The following is a 24996-nucleotide window of genomic DNA, read 5'->3' as shown; positions in this document are numbered from 1 at the left end:
CTTAGTGTTGAGCTTCGTGATGTTGACAGCATTCACAGTGGAATGGCCGCTAGGCAAAGTAGTGGAAGTAAGTTGAGGAGACAGTTGGCTGCTGGAGGCAGAGCTATGCTGTATGGCTGGAGGTTTTTTGTTTCATTCAAGGCATTGGGGAGAACTGAAGAGTTGATTGTGCTAGGGGCTTGCTTAGAGTAATACACTCAAGCAGTCTGCCCCTTCTTCATAGAATCATAGAATCATAGAGTTGGAAGGGGCCATACAGGCCATTGAGTCCAACCCCCTGCTCAACGCAGGATTAGCCCTAATTATCCTAAAGCATCCAAGAAAAGTGTGTATCCAACCTTTGCTTAAAGACTGCCAGTGAGGGGGAGCTCACCACCTCCTTAGGCAGCCTATTCCACTGCTGAACTACTCTGATGGTGAAAAATCTTTTCCAGATATCTAGCCTATATCGTTGTACTTGAAGTTTGAACCCATTACTGCGTGTCCTCTCCTCTGCAGCCAACAGAAACAGCATCCTGCCCTCCTCCAAGTGACAACCTTTCAAATACTTAAAGAGGGCTATCATGTCCCCTCTCAATCTCCTTTTCTCCAGGCTGAACATTCCCAAGTCCCTCAACCTATCTTCATAGGGCTTGGTCCCTTGGCCTCAGATCATCCTCGTCGCTCTCCTCTGTACCCTTTCAATTTTATCTACATCCTTCTTGAAGTGAGGCCTTCAGAACTGCACACAGTATTCCAGGTGTGGTCTGACCAGTGTCGTATATAATGGGACTATGACATCTTGTGATTTTGATGTGGTGCCTCTGTTGATACAGCCCAAAATGGCATTTGCCTTGTTTACTGCTGCATCACACTGCCTGCTCATGTTTAGTTTACAATCCACATGTATCCCAAGGTCTCGTTCACACACAGTGTTACCTAGTAGCATATCCCCCATCCAGTAGGCATGCTTTTCAATTTTCTGACCCAGATGCAGAACTTTACACTTATCTTTATTAAATTGCATCTTGTTCTCATTTGCCCATTTTTCCATTGTGCTCAGGTCTCGTTGAACTCTGTCTCTATCTTCCGGAGTATTTGCCAGTCCTCCCAATTTGGTGTCATCTGCAAACTTGATGAGTAGTCCCTCCACCCCCTCATCTAGATCATTAATAAATATGTTAAAAAGTACCGGGCCAAGCACCGAGCCCTGAGGTACCCTGCTACTCACCTCTCTCCAGTCTGATGAAACACCTTTGACAACAACTCTTTGAGTGCGGTTCTCTAACCAATTCCCTATCCACCTGACTATCTGAAAATCCAGATTGCAGTCCTTCAATTTATTCATCAGAACATCATGGGGAACCTTGTCAAAAGCTTTACTAAAATCCAAGTAAATTACATCAACCGAATTTCCCCATCCAGCAAACCTGTTACTTGGTCAAAAAAGGAAACTAGGTTGGTCTGGCAGGACCTGTTGGAGACAAATCCATGCTGACTTCCTTGGATAACCAAATTGTCCTCCAGATGTTTGCAGATCGCTCCCTTTAATCTGCTCCATTATCTTCCCCACAACAGAGGTCAGATTCACTGGTCTGTAGTTTCCTGGGTCATCCTTCCTCCCTTTTTTGAAGATCGGAATAACATTTCCTCTCTTCCAGTCCTCCGGGACATCTCCAGTCCTTAAAGAGGTTCTGAAGATGATGGACAAGGGCTGTGCAAGTTCTCTGGAAAGTTCTTTGAGTACTCTCGGGTGCATTTCTTCCGGAGCAGGGGATTTGAACTCATCCAGTGCAGCTAAATGCCTCTCGACAACCTCTCTATCCATGTTAACCTGCCACCCAGACACTGTCCTTTGGCTATGGCCATCTCTAGATGTGCCTAAACACTTTGACCTGTGGGAAAAAACAGATGTAAGCCTTTCTGCTTTCTCTGCATCTTCCGTCAGAGTTTGTCCATCCGCACCCAACAGTGGGCCTATTGCCTCCTTTACTTTACGTTTGCTCCTCACATAACTGAAAAATCTTTTCTTGTTACAATGGGCTTCCCTGGCCAATCTTAGCTCACTCTCAGCTTTGGCTCCTCTAATGATTGACTGATAATTGATCCTTGTAACCTGTAGGTACTCTTCTTTAGAGCTCTGTCCTTCCCTCCATTTCCTGAACATTTTCCTTTTCTTTCTTAGTTCCTCTTGAAGTTCTCTGTTCATCCAAATAGGCTTCTTAGAGCTCCTGCAGTGTTTTCGTCTTTCTGGGATAGTCATTGATTGAGCATGCAATAGCTCCTGTTTGTGTAGCGCCCACCCTTCACATGCTCCCTTCCCTTCCAGCATTCTCGTCCATGGTATGACACTCATCATGTCTCTGAGTTTATTAAAATTTGCCCTACGAAAATCCAACATCCACGTCTGGCTACAAGCTTCCTTGGCTCCCCATCTCAAAAGGAATTCTATGAGGACATGGTCACTTCCCCCTAGGGTCCCCACCTCCTTCACCTCATCCACCAACTCTTGCCTGTTGGTCAGTATTAAGTCCAGTATGGCTGAACCTCTTGTGGGTTCATCTACCATTTGATAAATAAAATTGTCAGCCAGGCAGGTCAGAAACTTGCATGACTGAGAACACTTCACAGGGTTTGTTTCCCACAACACATCTGTGAAATTAAAGTCACCCATGATGACAAGGTCCTGCCGCGTGGATATTTTCTCAATCTGCTCACAAAGTGCAACATCCACATCCTCTCGTTGGTCAGGCGGCCGGTAGCAGACACCAACCACCACACTGTTTGTTTTCCCCTCGTTTATTTTCACCCAGATGCTTTCCACTGTAGATATGCTCTCCTTCACTAGAATTTACTGACAAGCCCTTTCCTCACATACAGTGCCACTCCTCCATCTCTTCGATCTATTCTGTTTTTTCTGTTCATATCCATCCACCATTACATTCCAGTCATGAGAATCATTCCACCAAGTTTCTGTGATGCCTACTAGATCATACCTTTCCATCAGCATGAGAAGTTCCAGCTCTTCCTTTTTATTGCCCATGCTTCGGACGTTAGTATAAAGACATCTGAATCCTTTTACTTTTGGTTCCCTATGAGCTGGCCTTGCTGGTTGGGCTGCCTCCGATATTTTTCCTTCCATACACTCCCTATGTTGATCGTCTCCTTCCCCTAGTGGCTTTAGTTTAAAGCTCTCCTGATGAATCTCCCCAGGTTCCTGCCAAACACATTCTTCCCCAGTTTCGATAAGTGCAGTCCATCAGGTGCTAGTAGGCCTTCCTCAAGAAAGCCTATCCCATGGTCCCAGAAACCAAATCTCTCCTGCCGGCACCAACTACGCAGCCAGTGATTCACCTCCATTATCTTCCTCTCCCGACGCATTCCTCTTCCCTTGACAGGCAAGATTGAAGAGAATACCACTTGTGCCCCCATTTGCTTGAGCTTCCTCCCCAGATCTTGATAGTCTTTTTTTAATAGGAGCGATGGTATTCAGGGACATGTCATTCGTTCCCACATGGACCATCACAAATGGGCAGCCGTTCTGAAACATCTTTAATTTTCGCCCCTGGCAAGCAACACACCTCTCGGGTTTGCGGGTCGGGCCCAGCCACATGGCGATCCATTCCTCTAAGCAGGGAGTCTCCAATTACCAGTACTCTCCTTTTTTTTTCTTCTCAATTCCATTTCCTTCTGTCCCCGTGGCCTCTTCCCTTTGTCTTAGAGTTTGTTTTGGGACCTCTTCCCTTGTTGACCCTTGTACCTCCTCTGCAAGGGCCTGAAATCTATTCTGGAGCTCCAAAGGCCCCGAGAACTGTCTCGCTCTTCGCCGTTGAGTCTTTTTCCGAACTGTCTGCAGAGGCTCCCTATTGTGGTCAATCTCCTTATCCTCTTCAGAACTAGTTGTATTGTCTTTATTCCAAGTTGCAGGGCTCTGGTCTATGAACTCCTCCCCTTCCTTACTTTGGGTCAGAGTAATAATTCTGTTTTCTAATCCCCTAATCCTTTCCTCCAAAATTCTTACCAGCTTACACTTGGGGCAGCTGTAGTCCATCTTGTTTTCTGGGAGGAAGGCAATCATGTCACAATCACTGCAGATGATGGGATGAGTGTCCTGGAGGTCCATTGTAATGTCTAGGCAGTGCAAGTACTAGGGAAATATAATCTACTGATATAATCTTGTTGTTGTTGTTATGTGCTAAGTCGTGTCCGACCCATCGCGACCCCATGGACAATGATCCTCCAGGCCTTTCTGTCCTCTACCATTCCCCGGAGTCCATTTAAGTTTGCACCTACTGCTTCAGTGTCTCCATCCAGCCACCTCATTCTCTGTCGTCCCCTTCTTCTTTTGCCCTCGATATAATCTACTGATTCTAATTGCTCGGCCAAGAACCCCAGGCTAAGACCCACAGGCCAAGAGCCCTTTGTCTCTCGCCCTTCACTAGAATTTGCGAGGAGCAGCCCTTTTTAAGCCTCCCAACAATTACCCAGCAATCACCTCACCCAGGCAGCACAATAGCCTCACCTGGTCAGCAGCAACTCTCCCCAGTAGCTCTCTCCACGTACTCTCAGTTGTCTGAGCTCTGCCTCTGGCAAGGAGCAGCCCTTTTTAAGCCTCCCAACAATTACCCAGCAATCACCTCACCCAGGCAGCACAATAGCCTCACCTGGTCAGCAGCAACTCTCCCCAGTAGCTCTCTCCACGTGCTCTCAGTTGTCTTCTCACAGTCATGCCATAGTGGGTCATGGAATTGGCACGTGCAATATGCATGCAGACCTCCATAGCTGGCATAGGAGTCAGTGGTTTGAGTGGCAGAGTGGCATGGCTTAGTGGCAGTGAAACTGCTGCAGTTCACATCTTCCTCCATGGAGACAGCCTTGGTGAATGGTGGCTGGACAGGAGTGGCTGTGCAATGACAGGCTGTGTCCATGGACCTCCTTCATGTGGCAGGCTGCTGTCTCAGCAGAGATATCCTCACATAACACCACCTTAAAATTAGGAATTTGCATATGAAAAATGGCTGGGTGTGTTTGGAGGCTGCATATATGATGATCCTGTATCTTCTCATCCATGTTGGGCAAATTTGCAGAATCTTTCTGTGCTGAGTAGAGCCACCATGAACTTGGTGACCATTTCACCCATAATCGGGATGCATTTGTAGAACATGTCACAGCTAGCAATGATCCCCAGGCTTCGGGCTCAGGTATTCCTGTAGCTTCACAATTACCTTGTTGGAACTGACAGTCTCAAGGCTGTCATGTCTCGGGCTAACATTAGGGTCATGTCTCGGGATAACATTAGGGTCGCCAAACTGCACATGCTCAGAAACATGTTACACTCAATCTTCCGGCACATGATGGAGTTAGCACAGAAGAAATATTTAATCTTTTGGATATAAGCCTCCCAATTGGCTGGTTGAGTCAGGTTGAATTGATCAAGTTGGGCCTGGGTGGCCATATCGTTTCCTGCAAGACTGAGTCTACTTTCCGGACAGCATGTTCAGTCAATTGGACGGTCCCTTGCTGGAGAGAGGGCACCGAGGTGAAAGAGATTTCAGTGGCTTATCCCTCCTCAGAAGGCAGGGCTCCGCAGCAAGTGATATCAGCAGTTTGTCTCCTATCTGAAAGTTATGGTGGTCTTTGGAGGGTGAATGGAAGGACCTCCTGGAGGGAGAGCAGGAGTGGGTGGGCACAGAGAATATCAGGACCCCTGATTGGTGAAGACATTCCACCAACATTACCCTGACAAGCTGGCCCCAGGGTGATGGGACGGGGACGGGGTGGCCTTGGGGGGTGGGTGGGATGTCAAAACCTTGCAGTGCTTGCCATGTTTGATCTTTTCAGTTCAAGCAATGTGTGTGCTTGTTGCCAGTTCAGTGGTACCTAATAAAGAATCTGATTTCTACTATCAAAAATTTTGTTAGTGTTTACAGGGTGCAGTCCTCACATAGAGGTGTTGTTCATATATTGACAATTGATCAAGCTATGGAAATATTCTGGCAAATGGCACTCCAAGTTTCTGCATCTGCATAGTGCTGAAATCTGGTATTTGGAAACTGGTTTCATCTCATCAAGCCCATCCCTTCCATTGTCAATTTACTGGTGAGAGAAGTGGTTTCTAGATGTGGTATCTAATATTCTTGCTAAATGAAAAGCTGCTATCACTAGATAAAATGCATCAAGTTTGTTGAATCCAGTAAACTAAAAAGTTTTAGTTGTTTTTCAATAAATATACGATTAACTGTTTTGAATTTTATTGTTATTATATTTCTTAGTGGGTTGTGCAATCCACGATTCTTAATTATGCTTATTTTACGGTAGGAGGCACTGGAGACAGTTTCTGGAATTTAGAGGTGTCCCAAAAAAGTTTTGGAACCACTGTGTTAGAGATTAATGTCCTTTGTGGAACTTGTTTTGCTAGTTGCTTGTTAAGTTTTAATTTGATGATTCTTATGATGAATATTTATTTGCTTCAATTAGAACATGTTAAAGTGAATGTATGTACATCTTGCATATATGTGCATAGAACATTTTGTAAGAAACAGCTAATTCGTACCTGAATAAATGTACCTGAATAAATTTGTACCAAAATAAATGTGTGGTTTCAATCACATGTTCACCTATTCCTGATAATATAACATGATAATTATTCAGGGAACATATGAAATAAAAAGTCAAGTGTACATGTTCTGTACATGGATTTGAGAAGGACATGTTGCGATCCAGTTCCATCATTTTCTATACAAAAATTGTTTTTTTGTTTGTCTGAAAATTGGAGAAAAATCTGCCCTCCTCCCATCCCCAGGCCCATCTGTGCTGGGTTAAAGTAGAGTTAGGTTGCCAGCTTTGTACCCACAGTCTTGAAGACTATAGAAAAAATAGGACAACAATTCCTGCAGCATATAAAGTCTGGAGAATATGGTTCCAATAGTCAAGTTTTCAATGGGAACTTCATCCAGAGTTAGACTGGAGTTCAAATTTCTACTCTGAGGGTCTTGGAGACAGAAAATCTTGGCCTAGCCTACCTCACAGAGTTTGTGTTGATAAAATAGAACAAGGAAAAGCCACATACACCACTCCAAGCTTCTTGAAGAAAGGGCAGAATAAAAATGCATTATAAAAATACATTAAATTCAAAGGAAAAGTAGTTGGAAGTTTGGTTTCACCCAGAATGTTTTATTGGTGTCTTATCATGCTATATACATCAGATTGATTGCTCTTCTTCTTTTGAATGATGGTGTGCTGTACAAAAGCAAGGAGCATTGAAATCCATTCTAGACAAAAGAGATGGAATCCCTCCAGATACTTTCATTATGTGGCTGTGGAGATTAATGCAGGAAGTCTTAGCTCGTATTTGCTGTAGATTCCTGGGAATCTGTGCTCTTTGAATGCTTCATTGCTTTGTCTGTGCTTAGATTCAAATTCTACAACAGCAGGCATCTCCAGGAAAGGGCTTTTGAAGCTTCCAAGCACCCTGTGGAAAGCTGAGAGCTTGAATTTTTCTGCTATTACCCTCTAGTGGCCGTTCTGTCTTATTGCAGTGACAGCCCCATAGAGTGGGTGAGGCAGATGAAGCAAGCAGAGAGAAATCAATACACAGAGAAAGCGAGACTGGGAAGAAGGAGAAGGGAGGAGTCGCCTCATCAGCCATTCTTGTCTTACAGGGTCCCAGCTGTCATTCGTAAAAGAGGAGGGAGAGAGGATTTACTATTGTGTGGAACTGAAGGGAGGGGGGAAAGACAGAAAAGGGGGGGAGTGAGAGAGAGAGAGGAAGGAAAAGGAGTGGAAGAAGGGAGGAAAGAAGAAAGCATTATTTTGGCCACCTGATCTTGAGCTGTTTTACAATCTGGTGCTGCTCCCACGTTGGAGGGTAGGAACCGGCTTTGCCCCTACAGCAACTGCCTTGCATCATGTCTGGTTACCAAGGAAAGAAGAACATCCCTAGGATAACAGTGAGTGGCTTAACTTCTTCTCCAGTCCCCCTCCCCTTATTTCTTTAATTTATGTGAGGCATTTTTAACCTATCTCCTCTCTCCCCCCCTTGTCCTATTTATACGTTTTGTAGCAATTTAGTGCACCTCATCTCCATGTCATTCTGTTTTGCAAGGATCCTGTGCAGATGTCTCAGAGATTTTTGGGTGTGTGTACATATAGAGATAATAAGTAGCTGAGCAGCTTGCTGAAAGGGAGGAGTGCATGCAGAGATGACCTCAAGAGAAAAAATCTGGGACTTTTATAATTGGTGCAATTGCTACTGGTATATGGACATTTCTGTGCTGTTGGCTTGTTTACAGCAACATTAATCTTGGTAAACTACATTTCTTAAATTGTTGTGATCTCCCCCCTCCACGCGGGTAGTGGCTGTGTCTGTTGGGCACTCTGACATTCCCTTTTACAAATGTGTGGTGGGGTGACCCTGCTCCTTGACCTGTTTCAGGATGTTTGAGCACTTTTCTCATGCTTGGGACAGTTTGTGTCCTTTGAGAGAGCTTGATCTGACCAACTAGTTTTTAAACTTGGGTAGTTTAAAATTATTATTAGACTGATATCGTACCTTTTTATTTATTTTTCAAAAGGAAGGATACCAGCATGCCTACATTGCCTGCTGCATAGTTTTGTTTGCTGCATATTTTGGGTGCGTCATCTGTTTTGACTGGCACAGGAGGGAAACAGAATTAGTTCCTCTATAAAAATGGAAACAGGCTTAGACACTAGTTAAGGGTTTTTTGTTTTAAATTTGAGGGGGAAAGTGGCTGATGGAGAACTCGGTGAAAAATAGAAGTGTCTGTGCTTTCTTCTTCTTGCATGCCCTGCAGATGCTTTTTCCAGTGGCTTCATGCTCCACCCTGATTTATTGTTGAAGCAATGAAATGCTTTTCAGTCAGGGTACCCCCTTGGTCTTCAGTAAGCCTGATTTTTTGTTGCTGGCTTCAGATGCAAGGAGTGCAGCTGTGCTTTGTTTCCAATGCATTTTAATGAAATCTTTTGTGGGATAGGGTAGGCATTGGGGAAATGGGTGGCTACTCCATCTTTGAGGCAAACAAAGGAAGCACAACCAGACACAGGCAGAAAAAAGGAGAAGCTTGGCAGATATCCTGTGTTCTAAATATATATGTTCAGACATTTCCCCCAAATAACACATTTCTTCGTGAGCTTTATTTTTCTCCAAACAAAAAAAAAGAAAAAAAGAAAGAGAAGACAATATAGGGGCTAGGTTTTTAAAAGTTATTTCTTTTGTTTGCTCACCCTAGAGATTTGTTGGATTTAAAACATTTTGATCAAAATTATACTAATGAATATTTGTTTTGTGTGAGATGCAGTTTCCTACCTGTACACTTAAACAAGGGAGTTAACCTCATCTGCAGATTCCAGTTTGTATGTTGTTTTCCCTCTGGGAAAAACAACCCTCTTCTTGGATTGTGATTGGATCAGAGGTGTTTCTTTTAAGACATAATGCACAGAGGATCCTAGTTCAGACACGAGGGACTAATGCTAGGAATTGGATAAACATAGGCACTGCATATTCAGCTTCGAGAAGAGCTAATTTTGTGTATTTCTGAATTGTGTGGCTTATTTTCTGGCATTAGAGACATTAGAGGGAATTAAACTTCCAAATATTTAATCAAGTTCTTATTTGCTTTCAATGAGAAGAGGTAAATATGAATGTAACACAAAACAGTGAAGCCGTTCAATGATGGTAGTGTGGGTCTGCAAGGTATGACCTATATTAGCTACATCCCATGATACTGTTTTCTTTGTGCTGCTGCACCTGATTGCAGTAGTTTTGCCTCTCTCAGATTCTTTGCCCAGTGGCCACACCTAGCTGGTTTTTAGCAGCTTTGAAATAGCAGGAAGTCTAGTAGCCCTAGGGGTTATATTATATGCAGTGGGCTTTGATTTGAGACAGCAGGAAAACAGCAGATCTGAAAATCATGCTTTTCATGATTTTGTTATGTTTTAAAATAGTTGTTAGGTGTTTTGTTTTGTTTTCCTTTTCAGCAAGTATGTACCCGATCTCAGACTGTAATTTTAAGAGGCACTTTGGAGTTGCTGTAGCTGGCAAACAGCTTGCAAAATCTGAAAATACTTTCTGATCTTATCATCCTTCCTATTCTGCTAGTAGTGTCAATAATTGTCCATTCTGGACGGCATAACTGTGTAATACAGCAGACAGATTGTGCTGTCAAAGAAGCATTCCTTGCTTAATATGCAAAGGGATGTTTTTCCTTTGCTGAAATGGATTGTTATGCATTAGGAATGTCAGGAACCCTTGCTGTACTTTTAAGAGAGACTGAGTGCCCTGTGATTTGAAAGGAATGACCAACAGGAAACTCAGTATATCCCCAGCATGCACTTTTACATTAGAAGTATTTATATTATCTTTTATATCCCTTCAACACTGGTTGCCATGGAGTGAGTGCAGACTGTCTACAACCCTCAGTTTCCCCACATTTGGCAGGTAAACTGGGTTGAGGAATATTACACAAGGAACAGACTTCCTTCTGTATAAGAAGGAATAAGGCCACTAATTAACTACATCAGTAACCCTAGTCCCCATGTCACGGCTGCTAATAAATTCCATTGCTGGCAGTTAATGTTGATAAAAAGATAGTGGTTTCCTTGCACAAATAGTGCCATGGGTAGAGCTTTTGCTTGAAGCAAAGCATAACAGTTTATTCTATCAAATCCTGGAAGATGATAGTGTTATTTGCTTTGTTTTTTAAAATAAGTAAATATACTTAAAAATAATAAGTCCCACACTCAGTTCAAAACCCCCCCAAAGTTGTTTCCTTCTATTTGCTGAGAGGAGGGTCACAGCATCTTCAGTTACAGAGATGCCAGGCTTTATTTTTCCAAAGTAAAAAATTCCAGTTCTAAAGATTATTTCATAAAGTTAATAGCAATGAATGGATGCTATTACTTCCACAATATTAGGTAAACTTGGCAGTTTTGGAGTTGTAATTTAATATTTTCCAGGTAATTATCCATATGAATTGTGAGAGAGAATGCCCTTTTAAAGTAGAGTTTTAGTTATTTGGAATTTTGGCATTCCACAGGGCCTACAAAATGGAGCTCCCACTAGGTCTATGGTTGAGGTTGGGGTCAGTGAGGTAGATTGACGCCCCTACCCTGGTATGAGCAGTACATTAACTTCTGACCTCCTTCCTCGTCCCTCTGGTAGTGGGGATGAGTAGGGGGGTTTCTGCCATGTCTGGGATTTTTATGACTTTTAATGGGGGGTTTAATGGGTTCTTATAAGACTTTGTAACCCGCCACGAGCTGGCCTCGGAAGTGGCGGGAAATAAATTGAATAAATAAATAAATATTTAATTTAATATATTTTGTTTAATGTATTGGCATGTGTTAATGTCAAGTCTCTGTTAGTGAAAGATACTAACTCACTTGCTCACTCTGAGGGTTTTGATACCCATGGTCAGGAGACACTAAATCTTTATCCCCTGCGTGTTTAGAAGTCTAAGAAAACTTTATTTTGCCACACCAAATATTTGGAATGCCTTATAATCAACCTGAATTGGCATTAACACATGTTTATATGTTATAGAGCAGGGGTAGACAAACCGCTGTAGAGTACAGATGCATTTCAAAAATATGGATAAACCATATTAAAATAAACAGGTGTATTTAACCAGAGCTAGTCTTCATCTGTCAAATATATGACACACATGTACAATTGCATATTATCATGCAATACAATGCAAAAGGATAACCCAGAAAATGGTTGGAAGACACATGGAGTTTGGGTGATGGAATAAACTCGCTACAAACTGGCTCTTTGGTTCACTGCCTGCAAACCATATGTGGTATTCTGGGCTTGTTAGTGGGAGATAGAAGTATAAATAAGAGTATGCACTTTTGGTGCCAGCACACCCTCATTATTACTTTTCTTCCCATTTGAATTTGGTTAAATATACTCTTGCTCTTCCAAAAAAAAATCATACCTCTGTCTATTCCTGTTCTTAAATATACACTTGGACTACATAGAATCATAGAGTTGGAAGGAACCTCCAGTGTCATCTAATCCAACCCCCTGCAGAAGGTAGAACATTCACAACTACCTGCCTACCCACAGTGACTCCAATTCCATGTCCAGATAATCCCCCCCCCACCAAAAAAAAACAAAAAAAACAATCCCTGATCAGTCTGGTCTGGAGGAAATTTGCCTTCTGACCCCAAAGTGGCAGTCAGCATTTCCCTGGGCATGCAAGAAAGGGCCACAAGAGCCAAGCTCAGACACTTCTAACCTTCTAACCACCCATTTATAATCTGCCTAAGTTCACAGAATCAGCATTTTAATCAGATGTCTATCTAGCCTCTGCTTAAAAACATCCAAAGAAGGAGAACCCACCACCTCCCAAGGAATCGTGTTCTACATCATGCAGGAGATAAAGTAAGCCAACGGTTGGGCTGTTCTGGCAATTTTGTTGCATGTGAACTTGTTAATAAATGCTGCCCAGGATGAAATTTCCTATAGATTTTTGTTTTTGGAGGAATATCAAAATACTGTCTAGATATTTCAAAACTAATATTGAAATGGATTTGCAGTAAGATGCCACCAAAATGTGGGAAACATCCGTATTTTCCTTAACACCTGAGTCAGATGGGTCAGTAGGAGTCCTGAACAAGTGCCTTAAGAAGGTAATAATGGTATGGAGGAGAGGCAATAAAGAAGCACAGTCTAGACAAAACAATGTGCTGTTGGTAGCTCTGACAAAAACTGCTTGAAGATTGAGGAGACAACCTGTCCCAGGGGAGTTACGCTCCCCCTGAAGAAGCATGTTTATAACTTCTGATGATACTGCTGGTTTCTGGACCATGGTTGAAGGCGTCTGTGACATGTAGTGTTACAGCTGTTTTTTAAATAGGTTGATCTGGTCACAGCAAGCCATGCTCTGATTACATCCTGTATTCTGTATTGGACTGCTTTTGAAAACTGTCTGGAAACCTCAGTTTGTTCAAAATGCAGCAACCTGGGCCAAGGTGCAAGGATCATAACAGCCTTGCACTGAAAGATTTACACTGGTTGCCTTTCTGTTTCTGAACACAATTCAGAGTGCTAGTTCTTACCTTTAGGGCCCCAGGGGAGCTATCCCAAGTTTGTTTTCTACTCAGATATAAATCCCATTTTAGGCAGTAGGGTTTACTCCCAGGAAAGTGTCTTAAGAATTGTAACCAAAATGTCATATGGATGCCTCCTCCTGCACTATCCAGACCACCAATTGAGATTTTCCTCACAAGTTCTGCTTTCAGTGCCCTACATTCAGAAGTGAGAATGGGCAACCAGGTAGAAGGTTTTTCACTTGTACTGCTTACCTGTGGGATTTCTTTCCCTTTGAGATTTGCTAGGTCTAGGACATAACGTTTCTTTTTATCTTTAAAAAAAATTGACCACCTTTCAAAGCCTCCCACAGGTTTTCCTCTTGTCCATAGCCATGAGCACCTGCGTGTTTCATAAATCATAAATATAAAGTGGTTCATCACCCCAACTCTTTTTTTCTTCTCAAAAGCTGTTCAGGTTTCCATCACACTGAAGACAGCAATCAATCTTCCTTTGGGCTGAAATCATTGCACCCCAGGGAAAATGAATGGCATGTCCAGGATCAGCAGTGAATCTTGAACATCTGCCTAACACCTACTAGTCTTTTCATTCAGCCAGGCAGTCCTTTTGTGGCCTGCCACCCAGTCATCAAAGGAAAAACAATATTTAAATCAACCCTCTGTAGATGGTTTACAGCAGTGGACCCCAACCCCCAGTCCGGGGACCGGGACTGGTCTGCAGCTCCTCCTCGTCCTCCTCCCCAGCTGCTGCCTCAGGGGCTGCCCTGCCACTCTGCCGCCGGCTCACCTTTGGTGCTCTCCAGTGGCTGGCAGCGCCCCCAGTGGACGGCGAGAAGTCAGGGGCGCTGGCGGGAAAGCAAGTGGAGCAAGGGCTCAGGCGGCAGCGACATCCCTTGCCAAAAGACTACCCCCTCACTAAAATTGTCAAGCGTTGACGGGTCCCCGGTGATAGAAAGATTGGGGACCACTAGTTTACAGAATGCATATCTTTGACCTACTTGTCAATGGGGGCATCTGTCAACAGTAGGCGTTACTGTGCTCTTTATTAAGAGCATTACCACATTTGCAGTTTTCCACAAAAATGCATTGGTAGATGGCATCTGCAGGGACTTGCATATTGGTGTCCATCCTTGTTAGATGCCACAAGATGGATCAAATTGCATTAGCAGTTATGGCCTTTAGTCACTAAGTCTATGGCAGGTGCTCTGAGACATCTTGTGTTGTTTGGTGGGGAAAGATCTCTTCTGGATTGGACATGCTGCTTGGTAACATCCTAATTATCCCAAGATGTCCTTCTCATGTCAGGTGAAAAAGGAACATTGGACTAACTAAGAAGGCTCTTTTTGCTTGCAGAAGAGTGTCAGAATGCTGTTTCTGCCATTCATTTTGATTCTGTTTGATGTGTAGATCTAGTTTGATATGCAGATGCGGAGAATTTATTTCACCCAGCTTCCTTTCCTTTTTTCTCCCTTGCACACCTCCCTCCCCAATCTATTTTCCCTTTCTCTGGAATGCAGCACCGCAGGCTTGAGCACCTCACTATCTGATTGGTCGGTTCTTTTTGAAGAACTTCCACATTTCTTGGGTTCTCACGGAAGGAGTGCAGGGGAAGTAGTTATATGCTGTGCTTATTCTATTGTACCCCACTTCCAACAAGGTACTTGTTGGGTTCACTTTCTTGTTTTAGAATAAGTGCAACCTTTTGCACCAGCTCAAGGGCTGTGTTTTCTGAGCAACTGAAGAAACGTGACAAAAAGGAGAACTTCCATTATCAACCTGTTACCTTGAGCAAGGGTCATTTTCTTCTGAACATTCTTCACTCCCCCATTGGGATTGGTTGCTTAACATTACCATTGGCAATGTACAGTAGTACAACTTATGCTACTTAGCATTCACTCCAGTGGTAACACTGTATTCCAAATGTGATAGTTACCATATTTTGGAAAGCAAAAAAGGAGACATATTTCCCAACTGACTACTTATAAAAAGTGTTCACTATGACAAATCTAATTTTAAATACCCCTACTATTTAAGCTTGGATAATTATTACTAACTAGGAATATTCCTAACCTTCCAACCCCCCAAAAAGGACTTTTTCGTCAGTATATTTTTAAAGAACACAAATCATGACAGTTACCCGAAGAAGAAGAAGAGTTGGTTCTTATATGCTGCTTTTCCCTACCTGAAGGAGGCTCAAAGTGGCTTATAGTCGCCTTCCCATTCCTCTCCCCACAACAGACACCCTGTGAGGTGGGTGAGGCTGAGAGAGCCCTGATATCACTGCTCGGTCAGAACAGTTTTATCAGTGCCATGGCGAGCTCAAGGTCACCCAGCTGGTTGCATGTGGGGGAGAGCAGAACTGAACCTGACATGCCAGATTAGAAGTCCGCACTCCTAACCACTACACCAAACTGGCTGGTTTTTAATAACCTGCTTTTCACTACCTGAAGGAGTCCCAAAGCAAATACTTTTTCCTTCCTCTCCCCATAAGAGGCACCCTGGGAGATAGGTGGGGCTGGGAGAGCTCTAAGGGAATTTTTCTATGAGAACAGCTATCAGAGAACTGTGAATAGCCCAAGATCACGCTGGTGGCTGCATATGGATGAGTGGGGAATCAAACCTGGTTCTCTAGATTAGATTAACCACGACACTATAAAAAAGAGGGCATCTAGTAACCCTAAGTGAAGTCAAGCACATTCTTTGGCTGGTTTTTCCCCCCTCGCTTCAACTGATGTTGCTCCTGATTGAGAACCATACATTATATGTTGTTTGATACTTTACAGTTATCCACTATATTCCACTGTAAGTAACTCCCATTTCTGCCAGCAGTCTGTTAGTAGTGTTTTTCAGTGCTTCAGAGAAGCACACATCATGTCGTAGGAATTTAGTTGCAGAACTGCCAACAAGGACTTTCTTTCCAAATCCACACAGATTTGTTTATCTTTCTGGACTGAGTTGGTTTCCTGATGAACTGGTCATGCACAGTTGTCACAGTAAAGACAGTCATAGTGAGTGCATGTGAGATAATCCATAGAGCTACACTGACTGTCATGCTACAATTTCTTCTGCATACAGTTTGACTGACTTGAAATAATCCTATACAGTAACACTTCACAGGTGCCATTATTTTCTTTAAAAGCTGTGTGATTGGGGCTGAAGTTAGTATTGTATCACATAAAATGTGAAGGGTACTTCTGGAAATATGCCGGCCCTCTGATTGGTCCTCGGGGGGGGGGAAGTCCCTCCCCACTCAGAGGGTCTGGCATGGTGTCAGGAAACGCTGCGGGGGGGGGACCCTGATTGGTCTTTTCTGGGAGGGCCCTCCCCCACTGCAGACCAGTCAAAAGCTCTTCTCTGCCCCTCTCCTCCTCCTCTCACGTGGGCCATGTGGCAGGGGGTCAACCGTACAGCTCTCTGTGACCAGCCAGTATACCTCCTTGTTGCTGGCAGGGGCTACGCGGACTGGCCTCCCATGGAGCCTGTGCCAGTGTCCTTTGCCTCCTTCCCTCCCGTGGCAGCTGGGAACACTGGCTGCCTCCTCTGCAGAGGATATGCATGTATGCCCCACTGCCTCACCACCAGTGAGGCCTGCGAGGCCCGTTCACCTCTTCCGTGGAGGCTCAATCAGCCTTTCAGGCCCCCACTGCCACTGAGGAGGCGGTCCAGGAATGTGGACCCTCCATGAAGGACGCAATAACCATTACCATACCCTGGGAGAAGTAAGCATTCCTTTCTGTGCCTCCCTGTTGGTGGCGGAAGCAAAGTGGCCGTATCCCCTGCAGGTGCCCTGCCACCGTTCACCTCTTTCTATAATTAATCCACCAGTCTTCCTGATCTTGCTTCTGCTGTCAGGCAGTACTAATATATTTTTCTGTAGAAACAACTGAATTGTAGGATAACTGTGGCAGTTTACAAACATGTATGTTATAGTAATGGAAAAGCACATGGCTTTTACAAGGATGTACAAAAGAAAGGCCTTACAATAGGTCCAAAAGAAGAACTTGAATTCTTGGTGTTCTTGCTGCAGTTGCGTGTCTAGGATGTTCTCACTATCCATGCAGATAAGTTTTCTTGAGACTACAACTAGTCAGTGATGCAGCTTTTCACAAGATTGGCAGGAAGTCATAGTTGAGTGCCGGGAAGCACAAATGGGCTTTGGCAGGATAAACACTAGATTTATTGTAATAGTTAAAGAACTCGTGGTAGGCATGTAAAAGCCTTGCATTAGCTAGGCCCATTTCCTGATAAGTAGTTCAACTTCCTTTTTAGTCTGTTCTGTATATTAAAGCACCTCCCCCTTCCCCCCAACCCAAAAGGTTGGCTCCTATAGGACACTCACTGGACACTGAAAGTGCTCATCTGGACTAGGGCCTGCTTTAAAACATAAGAGGCCTCAAAGAATTTTATCATGCCTTCTGGTCTATAGAATCAATTAAGGTCCTTAGTGTCCTACATAGTTAACATATATCATTGTATGTAAAGGAGCCAACTGTATATTTAATATTTTAGTTCCTGTATTTTATGTATGCTGCTTTATTTATTTATGCCTGACCATTGATAAAGGCAGCAATGCTGAAACGTGTCTGGCCAGTGGTAGCATTAGTGTGAATGTACACTTGGATTTCAATGAGGCTATTTCTTATAAATTCACATCTTCTAAATTTGAACTTTTTAGTCTTGATCAGACATAGTATATACAGATAAAACTGTTAAGGCATAGGCACTAAACAGCAAACAGCCACTTTCCCCCATCTGCAGCAGAAACAATGTTTTCTATTATGAATTCAAGACAACTGCAGACAAAAAAATCTTTTTTGAAGATTGGAATAACGTTTGCTCTCTTCCAGTCCTCCGGGACATCTCCAGTCCTTAAAGAGGTATTGAAGATGATAGACAAGGGTTCTGCAAGTTCTCTGGAAAGTTCTTTGAGCGCTCTCGGGTGCATTTCATCCGGGCCAGGGAATTTGAACTCATCCAATGCAGCTAAATGCCTCTCAACAACATTTCTGTCCATGTCAACCTGCCATCCAGAAACTATCTCTTGGCTACTGCCATCTCTAGATGTGCCTAAACCCTGTGACCTGTGGGAAAAAAACAGATGTAAAATAGGCGCTGAGCCTTTCTGCTTTCTCTGCATCTTCTGTTAGAGTTTGTCCATCTGCACCTAACAGTGGGCCTATTGCCTCCTTTACTTTACGTTTGCTCCTCACATAACTGAAAAATCTTTTCTTGTTACAATGGGCTTCCCTGGCCAATCTTAGCTCACTCTCAGCTTTGGCCTTTCTGATTATTGATCTACAGTGCCTAGTAACCTGTAGGTACTCTTCTTTAGAGCTCTGTCCTTCCCTCCTTTTCCTGAACATTTCCATTTTCTTTCTTAGTTCCTCTTGAAGTTCTCTGTTCATCGAAATAGGCTTCTTAGAGCTCCTGCAGTGTTTTTGTCTTTCTGGGATAGTCATGGATTGAACATGCAATAGCTCTTGTTTGAGTAGCGCCCACCCTTCACAAGCTCCCTTCCCTTCCAGCATTCTCGTCCATGGTATGACATCATGCCTCTGAGTTTATTAAAGTTTGCGAAAATCCAACATCCGAGTCTGGCTACCAGCTTCGTTGCCCCCCCATATAAATATAAATCTCTATCTCTATCTCTATCTCTATCTCTATCTCTATCTATCTATCTATCTATCTATCTATCTATCTATCTATCTATCTATCTATCTATCTATCTATCTATCTATCTATCTATCTATCTATCTATCTGTATCACATAGTGCACTATATGAACTAATGTTGGGCTTTAAAAAAAAAGAAGTCATTGTGACTCCAAAAAACCTATCTCCGACTCTGTCAGATATGTTTGGTGTTTTAAAATAAGTGCACAAGGTCATGCATTGCCTAGGTGGTGTCCCATCATTTCATTTATGCAAGGCCTGGATCCTTTGCCTCACCTTATGGAGTTTATGGCATCACTTATGAAAATTAGTATATTCTGTTTTTCTACCACATGGCTTTCAAAGCAGCTTTGTATTGCTTGGTTCTCCCACAGCCCACATACATTTTGTTGGATCCCACTAAAATGTATGTCCATGTAATGTAGAGGGGATTTCCAACTTTGACAAGCTCTTCCTGGTGATCTCCCATCTCCCAGGAACAGCATTCTGAATGTATGTCATGTTATAGCAGGGGGAAGGGAAGGAAGTTGTATTTCCTGCAAATGGAAATTCTAGGTAGGATCCAAGAAAATAATTGTATGTCTAGAATTGACCCAAATTTTTTTCCAGTACTTCATCTGCTATTCCATGATAAACTATCATCCATCGTAAACAATGATTTTAGAAAGCTTCTCTAGAAAACTTGCTTCATTTTTATATCATTTTTATTCATACCGTAGGTCTAGACTGACTTTTCTGCAACTGAAATACATTGGCTCCAATTTCTAGGTGCTTTTAAGGAAGGAGCGTCTCCATTCATTTTAACATTGGAACACATTCCGTGTGGACCTGACCAGCAGACCTGACTGGGAAGCCCCGCCTCGGAGCCCAGGCGCCTGCATGGGGACCTCCTGAGCCCGGGCTGCCTACTCAGCTGCCTGCTGCGTGGCAAAAAAAAAAAAAAATTAAAAAGAAATTAAAGAAAATTAAATTAAAAAAAAATGAGAACACCGCAGGACAGGCGGGAAACGCCGCAGGACATGGGGCAAATGCCCCAAAAGTGGGACAGTCCCATCAAAGGCGGGTAGGATGGTCACCTTAGTTAAAGCCTCTCTTGATTTCTGACTTTGTCCCTTCTTCTGAAAAAGTAGGCCTCCCAAGATTGCAAAATGAATCACTGTTTTGTAAACTTGCATTTTTGAGAAAAGGGCTGGTGAGGGGGAATAGAGGAAAAACGTCCTTTGGTTTCTAAATTGAGCATTGGCTACTGATCCATGCTGAAATGACTATATACACAGTGGCACCTTTAAGAAATAAGCGTCAAAATGGTGACACCTCCAAGTACTCAGTCTAGTTTCATACATGCTGGCCTCAAAAATTTCAGGCGCCCAAATTAACTAGACAGCCTTTTTCAACCTTTGACCATGGGGGAGCCCCTGAAATAATTTTTTCAGGCTTTGAGGAGCCCTGGAAGTAATGTCAGCTGGCCGCACCTCCTTGTGAGAAGTGACATCACTCATGTTAACAGACAGGCTCTGTAGTGGGGGAGACAGGAGGCGGTTTACGGCAGGAGTAGGTATGCAGGCTCCACCCCCTCCCAGGTGCAGAAACCACAAGAGAACTCACACTTGGGAGGGGAGGAGGGCACAATGGAAGTGGCTGGTTTCCTAGCTTGTGGCCAAGTCCATTAAGGCAGGAGTAGAAAGACCACAGACCCCTGTTGTGCTCCCATGGACACCTGGAGGTCCATAGACCCTTGGTTGGAAATTCCTGGGCTAGACTGATGTAGTTTAGCAGCAGAGTCCTAGGGAAACAGTTAGGAGCAAGACGTTTTGTTATCTTCTTCTGTAAGTCGTGGTTGGTTCTGTATTATTGATTCCACTCCTGTTGTAGAGAGGGTGCATTATGTAAAAGAATGCATAAACGTCTTTTGGCATTCATTATTCTGTTTTTCTTTCACAGAGTGATCGCCTTCTTATAAAAGGAGGTAGGATAGTTAATGATGATCAGTCATTCTACGCTGACATTTATATGGAAGATGGCCTTATAAAGTAAGTATTCAGTTTATACAGGTATCAATCTGTTTCTTTTGTAGTGGCCCAAAACTGTCCTCCCTTGAGGACACTTGAGAGATTTTAGGAATTATTGTGTACTAGAATGATTTCTGTTTAACACCATCTCTTTATGCACCCCAGAAAGTCTTCAATAACTGCATTTGCAGCATCCATTATGCTTAAACTGGTGTATGATAGTAGTGAGAGTTTTACTATCAAATAGAAAAAGGAGAAGAGTAAATTATATCTGTTTCTTTTGCTTCTATATAATAAATTTTTGACTTTTGTGACTGTTGAGGATGGTAGAAGGTTGCTTTAAGAAGCTATAGCTTTAAGAAATATTTCTGGTTGTGTTCATATAGTGTTCGTAATAACTGCAGCAGTTAAAATAGCTGTAGTAGTTAAGGGCTGAATTTTCCTAGTGTTTAAATAATTATAATTAGGACTAAATCTCAGAGCAGTGAACTTTATGTTGTGAGACAATTTATAGCAAGGTTTTTAAATGTTTTGAAAAAGTAGTCTTTGGCCTTAACAGGAAAAACGAAAATATATTGATTCCACTTTCAGATAATATTTTGAAAAGTAGCAATAGGCCAATAATATAATATTGAAGGGAAAAATTACTAACTTCTGGTTTGCTGCCATAAAAGAAGTTTGGAAAGGATTGTCTCCTGCAGAATATTAAGATTATACAAATAGTTTAACAAATGTCATGATGTAATTAAAACCAATACTGCACAAAGTTGTTCCCTGTTATCTCAGAAAGATGTAGCCCAGTGGTTCTCAACCTGGAGGTCGGGACCTCTTTGTGGATCGAATGACCCTTTCACAGGTGTCGTGGCAGAGCAAGCAGCTTAGCCGGAGGGGGGGCACCATCCACACAACAGCCTCGCAGGGTAGATCGAGATAGAGCGTTCGTCTGTCTGAAGCAGTGGAAAATAGCGAGATCGGCATGGCAGGACAAGAGGCTAAACTGAACTGAGAAACCCTGAAAAAAGAACAATTTATATACAATCATGAACAATGGATCTTCACGCCATTTATCAGTTTCGGCTTAATTTCCGTGAAAGAACACTTGCAGAATTTTATGGTTGGGGGTCACCACAACATGAGGAACTGTATTAAAGGGTTGTGGCTTCTGTATAAGAATCATAGAATCATAGAATCATAGAGTTGGAAGGGGCCATACAGGCCATCTAGTCCAACCCCCTGCTCAACGCAGGATTAGCCCTAAGCATCCTAAAGCATCCAAGAAAAGTGTGTATCCAACCTTTGCTTGAAGACTTCCAGTGAGGGGGCGCTCACCACCTCCTTAGGCAGCCTATTCCACTGCTGAACTACTCTGACTGTGAAAAACTTTTTCCTGATATCTAGCCTATATCGTTGTACTTGAAGTTTAAACCCATTACTGCGTGTCCTCTCCTCTGCAGCCAGCAGAAACAGCATCCTGCCCTCCTCCAAGTGACAACCTTTCAAATACTTAAAGAGGGCTATCATGTCCCCTCTCAACCTCCTTTTCTCCAGGCTGAACATTCCCAAGTCCCTCAACATATCTTCATAGGGCTTGGTCCCTTGGCCCCAGATCATCTTCGTTGCTCTCCTCTGTACCCTTTCAATTTTATCAACGTCCTTCTTGAAGTGAGGCCTCCAGAACTGCACACAGTACTCCAGGTGTGGTCTGACCAGTGCCGTATACAATGGGACTATGACATCTTGTGATTTTGATGTGATGCCTCTGTTGATACAGCCCAAAATGGCATTTGCCTTTTTGACCGCTGCATCACACTGCCTGCTCATGTTTAGTTTACAATCCACAAGTACCCCAAGGTCTCGTTCACACACAGTGCTACCTAGAAGCGTATCCCCCATCCAGTAGGCATGCTTTTCATTTCTCTGACCCAGATGCAGAACTTTACACTTATCTTTATTAAATTGCATCTTGTTCTCATTTGCCCATTTTTCCATTGTGTTCAGATCTCGTTGAACTCTGTCTCTATCTTCCGGAGTATTTGCCAGTCCTCCCAATTTGGTGTCATCTGCAAACTTGATGAGTAGTCCCCCCACCCCCTCATCTAGATCATTAATAAATATGTTAAAAAGTACCGGGCCGAGCACCGAACCCTGAGGTACCCCGCTACTCACCTCTCTCCAGTCTGATGATACACCATTGACAACAACTCTTTGAGTGCGGTTCTCTAACCAATTCCCTATCCACCTAACGATCTGAAAATCCAGATTGCAGTCCTTCAACTTATCCATCAGAACATCATGGGGAACCTTGTCAAAAGCTTTACTAAAATCCAAGTAAATGACATCAACCGAATAAGAAAGTTTCTTTAATCAGGAATGAAGGCCGTCAAGCAGCCAATGGGCAGCCGTTAGCATGCTCCCAAACAGCCCCTTTCCCTTTAAGAAAGGTTTTTTTAAAAAAAAAACACACACACACAAACATTGCAACGAATATGTGTTGATTTGTTGCAACGGAGAGACCCATCAGCTGGCAGGTGTGTTTGAGCTGTCGTTTCATCGTTGCCACGCTCCCCCCGAGTGAAAAAAAAAATCCCCCCCCCCTCACGGGCCCGATTTTCGGCCGAAAACAGTGTAAAAAATAAAGGGAAAATACATCAGCAAACGGGCTTCTCTGTTGTTTGTGCTTAGTGACTAAACAGCTCTGGGGAGGGACTGAAGCCGGGGAAGCCTCTAAACAGGCTTGCTGGTGGGTTGAACTTCGCTCGCTCGGAGAAAAAAAAATGGCGATCGCTTCGCCGGAAGATCAGAGGAGAGAGCCAGGGGGAGGGACTTTGTAGAAACCACAACAATGGTAACGCACAGAACTTTCCCGCTAGTGTTGCAGATTGGTTGCAGGAGTGTAGCGCTTTCCGGAGGGTGAATCCACTTTTGGGGATTTCCCTGAAAGCGCTACAAGGAAGCACTTTTTGCTGATCGGTTTCAGGTGTGTGGCAGATTGTCAACGACGTTGTGCATAATGGCAAATCAGTAGCGTTTTCAATTGGCAACCATTGTGCGATTTTGAAGGTGTGCGAAAAGCCCCTCAGAGTTATATGTGATGACCCATATTTCTTGCCTCAGTTTCAAGAATGCCTTGTTGAGAGTGATTTCTTACTCAATAAATTAAATCTGTTGCTTCAAATTAAGAGTTTGCTTTTCTGACTGAAGACCCTCACAGTTTGACGAAACTCACCTAACGGGTTCTGAGCCCCCTGTTCAACCAACATATCTATGGAAGAAGCCTCAGATTCCAAACCTCAGAGCAAGGGGTAGGAGAAGAAACCTCTTTTACAGGATCGAAGTGTGGGGCCCGAGTCACCCCATGTGGTGATCACCCCCGGCTGAAAAAAGCCAGGGGCTGATGCAGGGAAGTATGTTTCTGATTGCCAAGGGGGCCATGTGTCTACAGCCTATGACTGGGAACTGGGTGACTGGACCGAGGTGGGCCGATGCAGCCACCCTGATGTGGAGATCACACTGCGACAGGAGTTCATCAAAATGAAACAGCAGTTCAAAGCCTAGCTGGATGACCATTCGAGGGCTATGGCAACGCTGTTTCTGGCAAAGGAAGAAAAAGCCAAGGCATATGTCCAACGTGTTGTGGGGAAATATGCAGATGAGATGGGGAGAAAGAGGGAATCTTGGCTGAGGCCACAGAGGCAGATCTCCAGGTGGGCAGAAACACCACATGAGTGATGGACCCAATCCCAGGTCCCTGGGAGTTATAAGAGCTGTGGAAACTTGGCATCTATTTTGCTGGCTCAGCAAAGAACCTGTCATATTTCCTGGTTCAGGTGCAAGCCTTTATAGATGACTGCGGCCACCTCTTCCCTGACGGGTTATCGTGAGTATATGTTGTAGGCGTGTTCCTGGAGAATGAGGTGTTGGATTGGTATGTGGGGTTGTATGACTTGGATACCCTGGAGCAGTGGTCCCCAACCTTCGGGCCGCGGGCCGGTGCCGGGCCGCAAAGGCCTTGGCGCCAGGCCGCGGCTCCCTCTCCCCGCCCCCCCACCGCAGTAAAAAACTTCCCATGTTGCAAGCTTGCGGCCCAGGAAGCTTCTTATTGCGGGAGGGGGGAGAGGGAATCAGGGCCGCACATCGCGCAAGCGCGGCCGAAATCACGCATGCGCGGCACTTTTGCATGCACGGGCGGGCAATTGCCCTGCCGGTCCCCAGCCTCAAAAGGTTGGGGACCACTGCCCTGGAGCTTCTGAACTACGATCAGT

The 24996-nt window shown here is 43.7% G+C and overlaps 1 protein-coding gene across 2 annotated transcripts in view; it reads left to right on the top strand.

Moving 5' to 3' along the window:
* Positions 1–24996, top strand: part of DPYSL3 (dihydropyrimidinase like 3) — a 109163-nt gene that overhangs the window by 33630 nt on the left and 50537 nt on the right. Inside the window, exons 1-2 of one of the 2 annotated variants that reach the window (XM_077326988.1) lie at positions 7582–7928; positions 20667–20755. In XM_077326988.1, coding sequence (XP_077183103.1) covers positions 7887–7928; positions 20667–20755 — 131 coding nt within the window. In that variant the 5' untranslated portion in view covers positions 7582–7886. Of the gene's footprint in view, positions 1–7581; positions 7929–20666; positions 20756–24996 lie in introns of those variants that run through there. The other variant, XM_077326987.1, reaches the window with a different exon arrangement.

This window comes from Paroedura picta, chromosome 3, assembly GCF_049243985.1.
Source record: "Paroedura picta isolate Pp20150507F chromosome 3, Ppicta_v3.0, whole genome shotgun sequence".
Lineage (NCBI taxonomy): Eukaryota > Metazoa > Chordata > Lepidosauria > Squamata > Gekkonidae > Paroedura > Paroedura picta.
The sequence above is the reverse complement of the archived record's forward strand: the minus strand, read 5'-3'. Positions and strand labels throughout refer to the sequence as shown.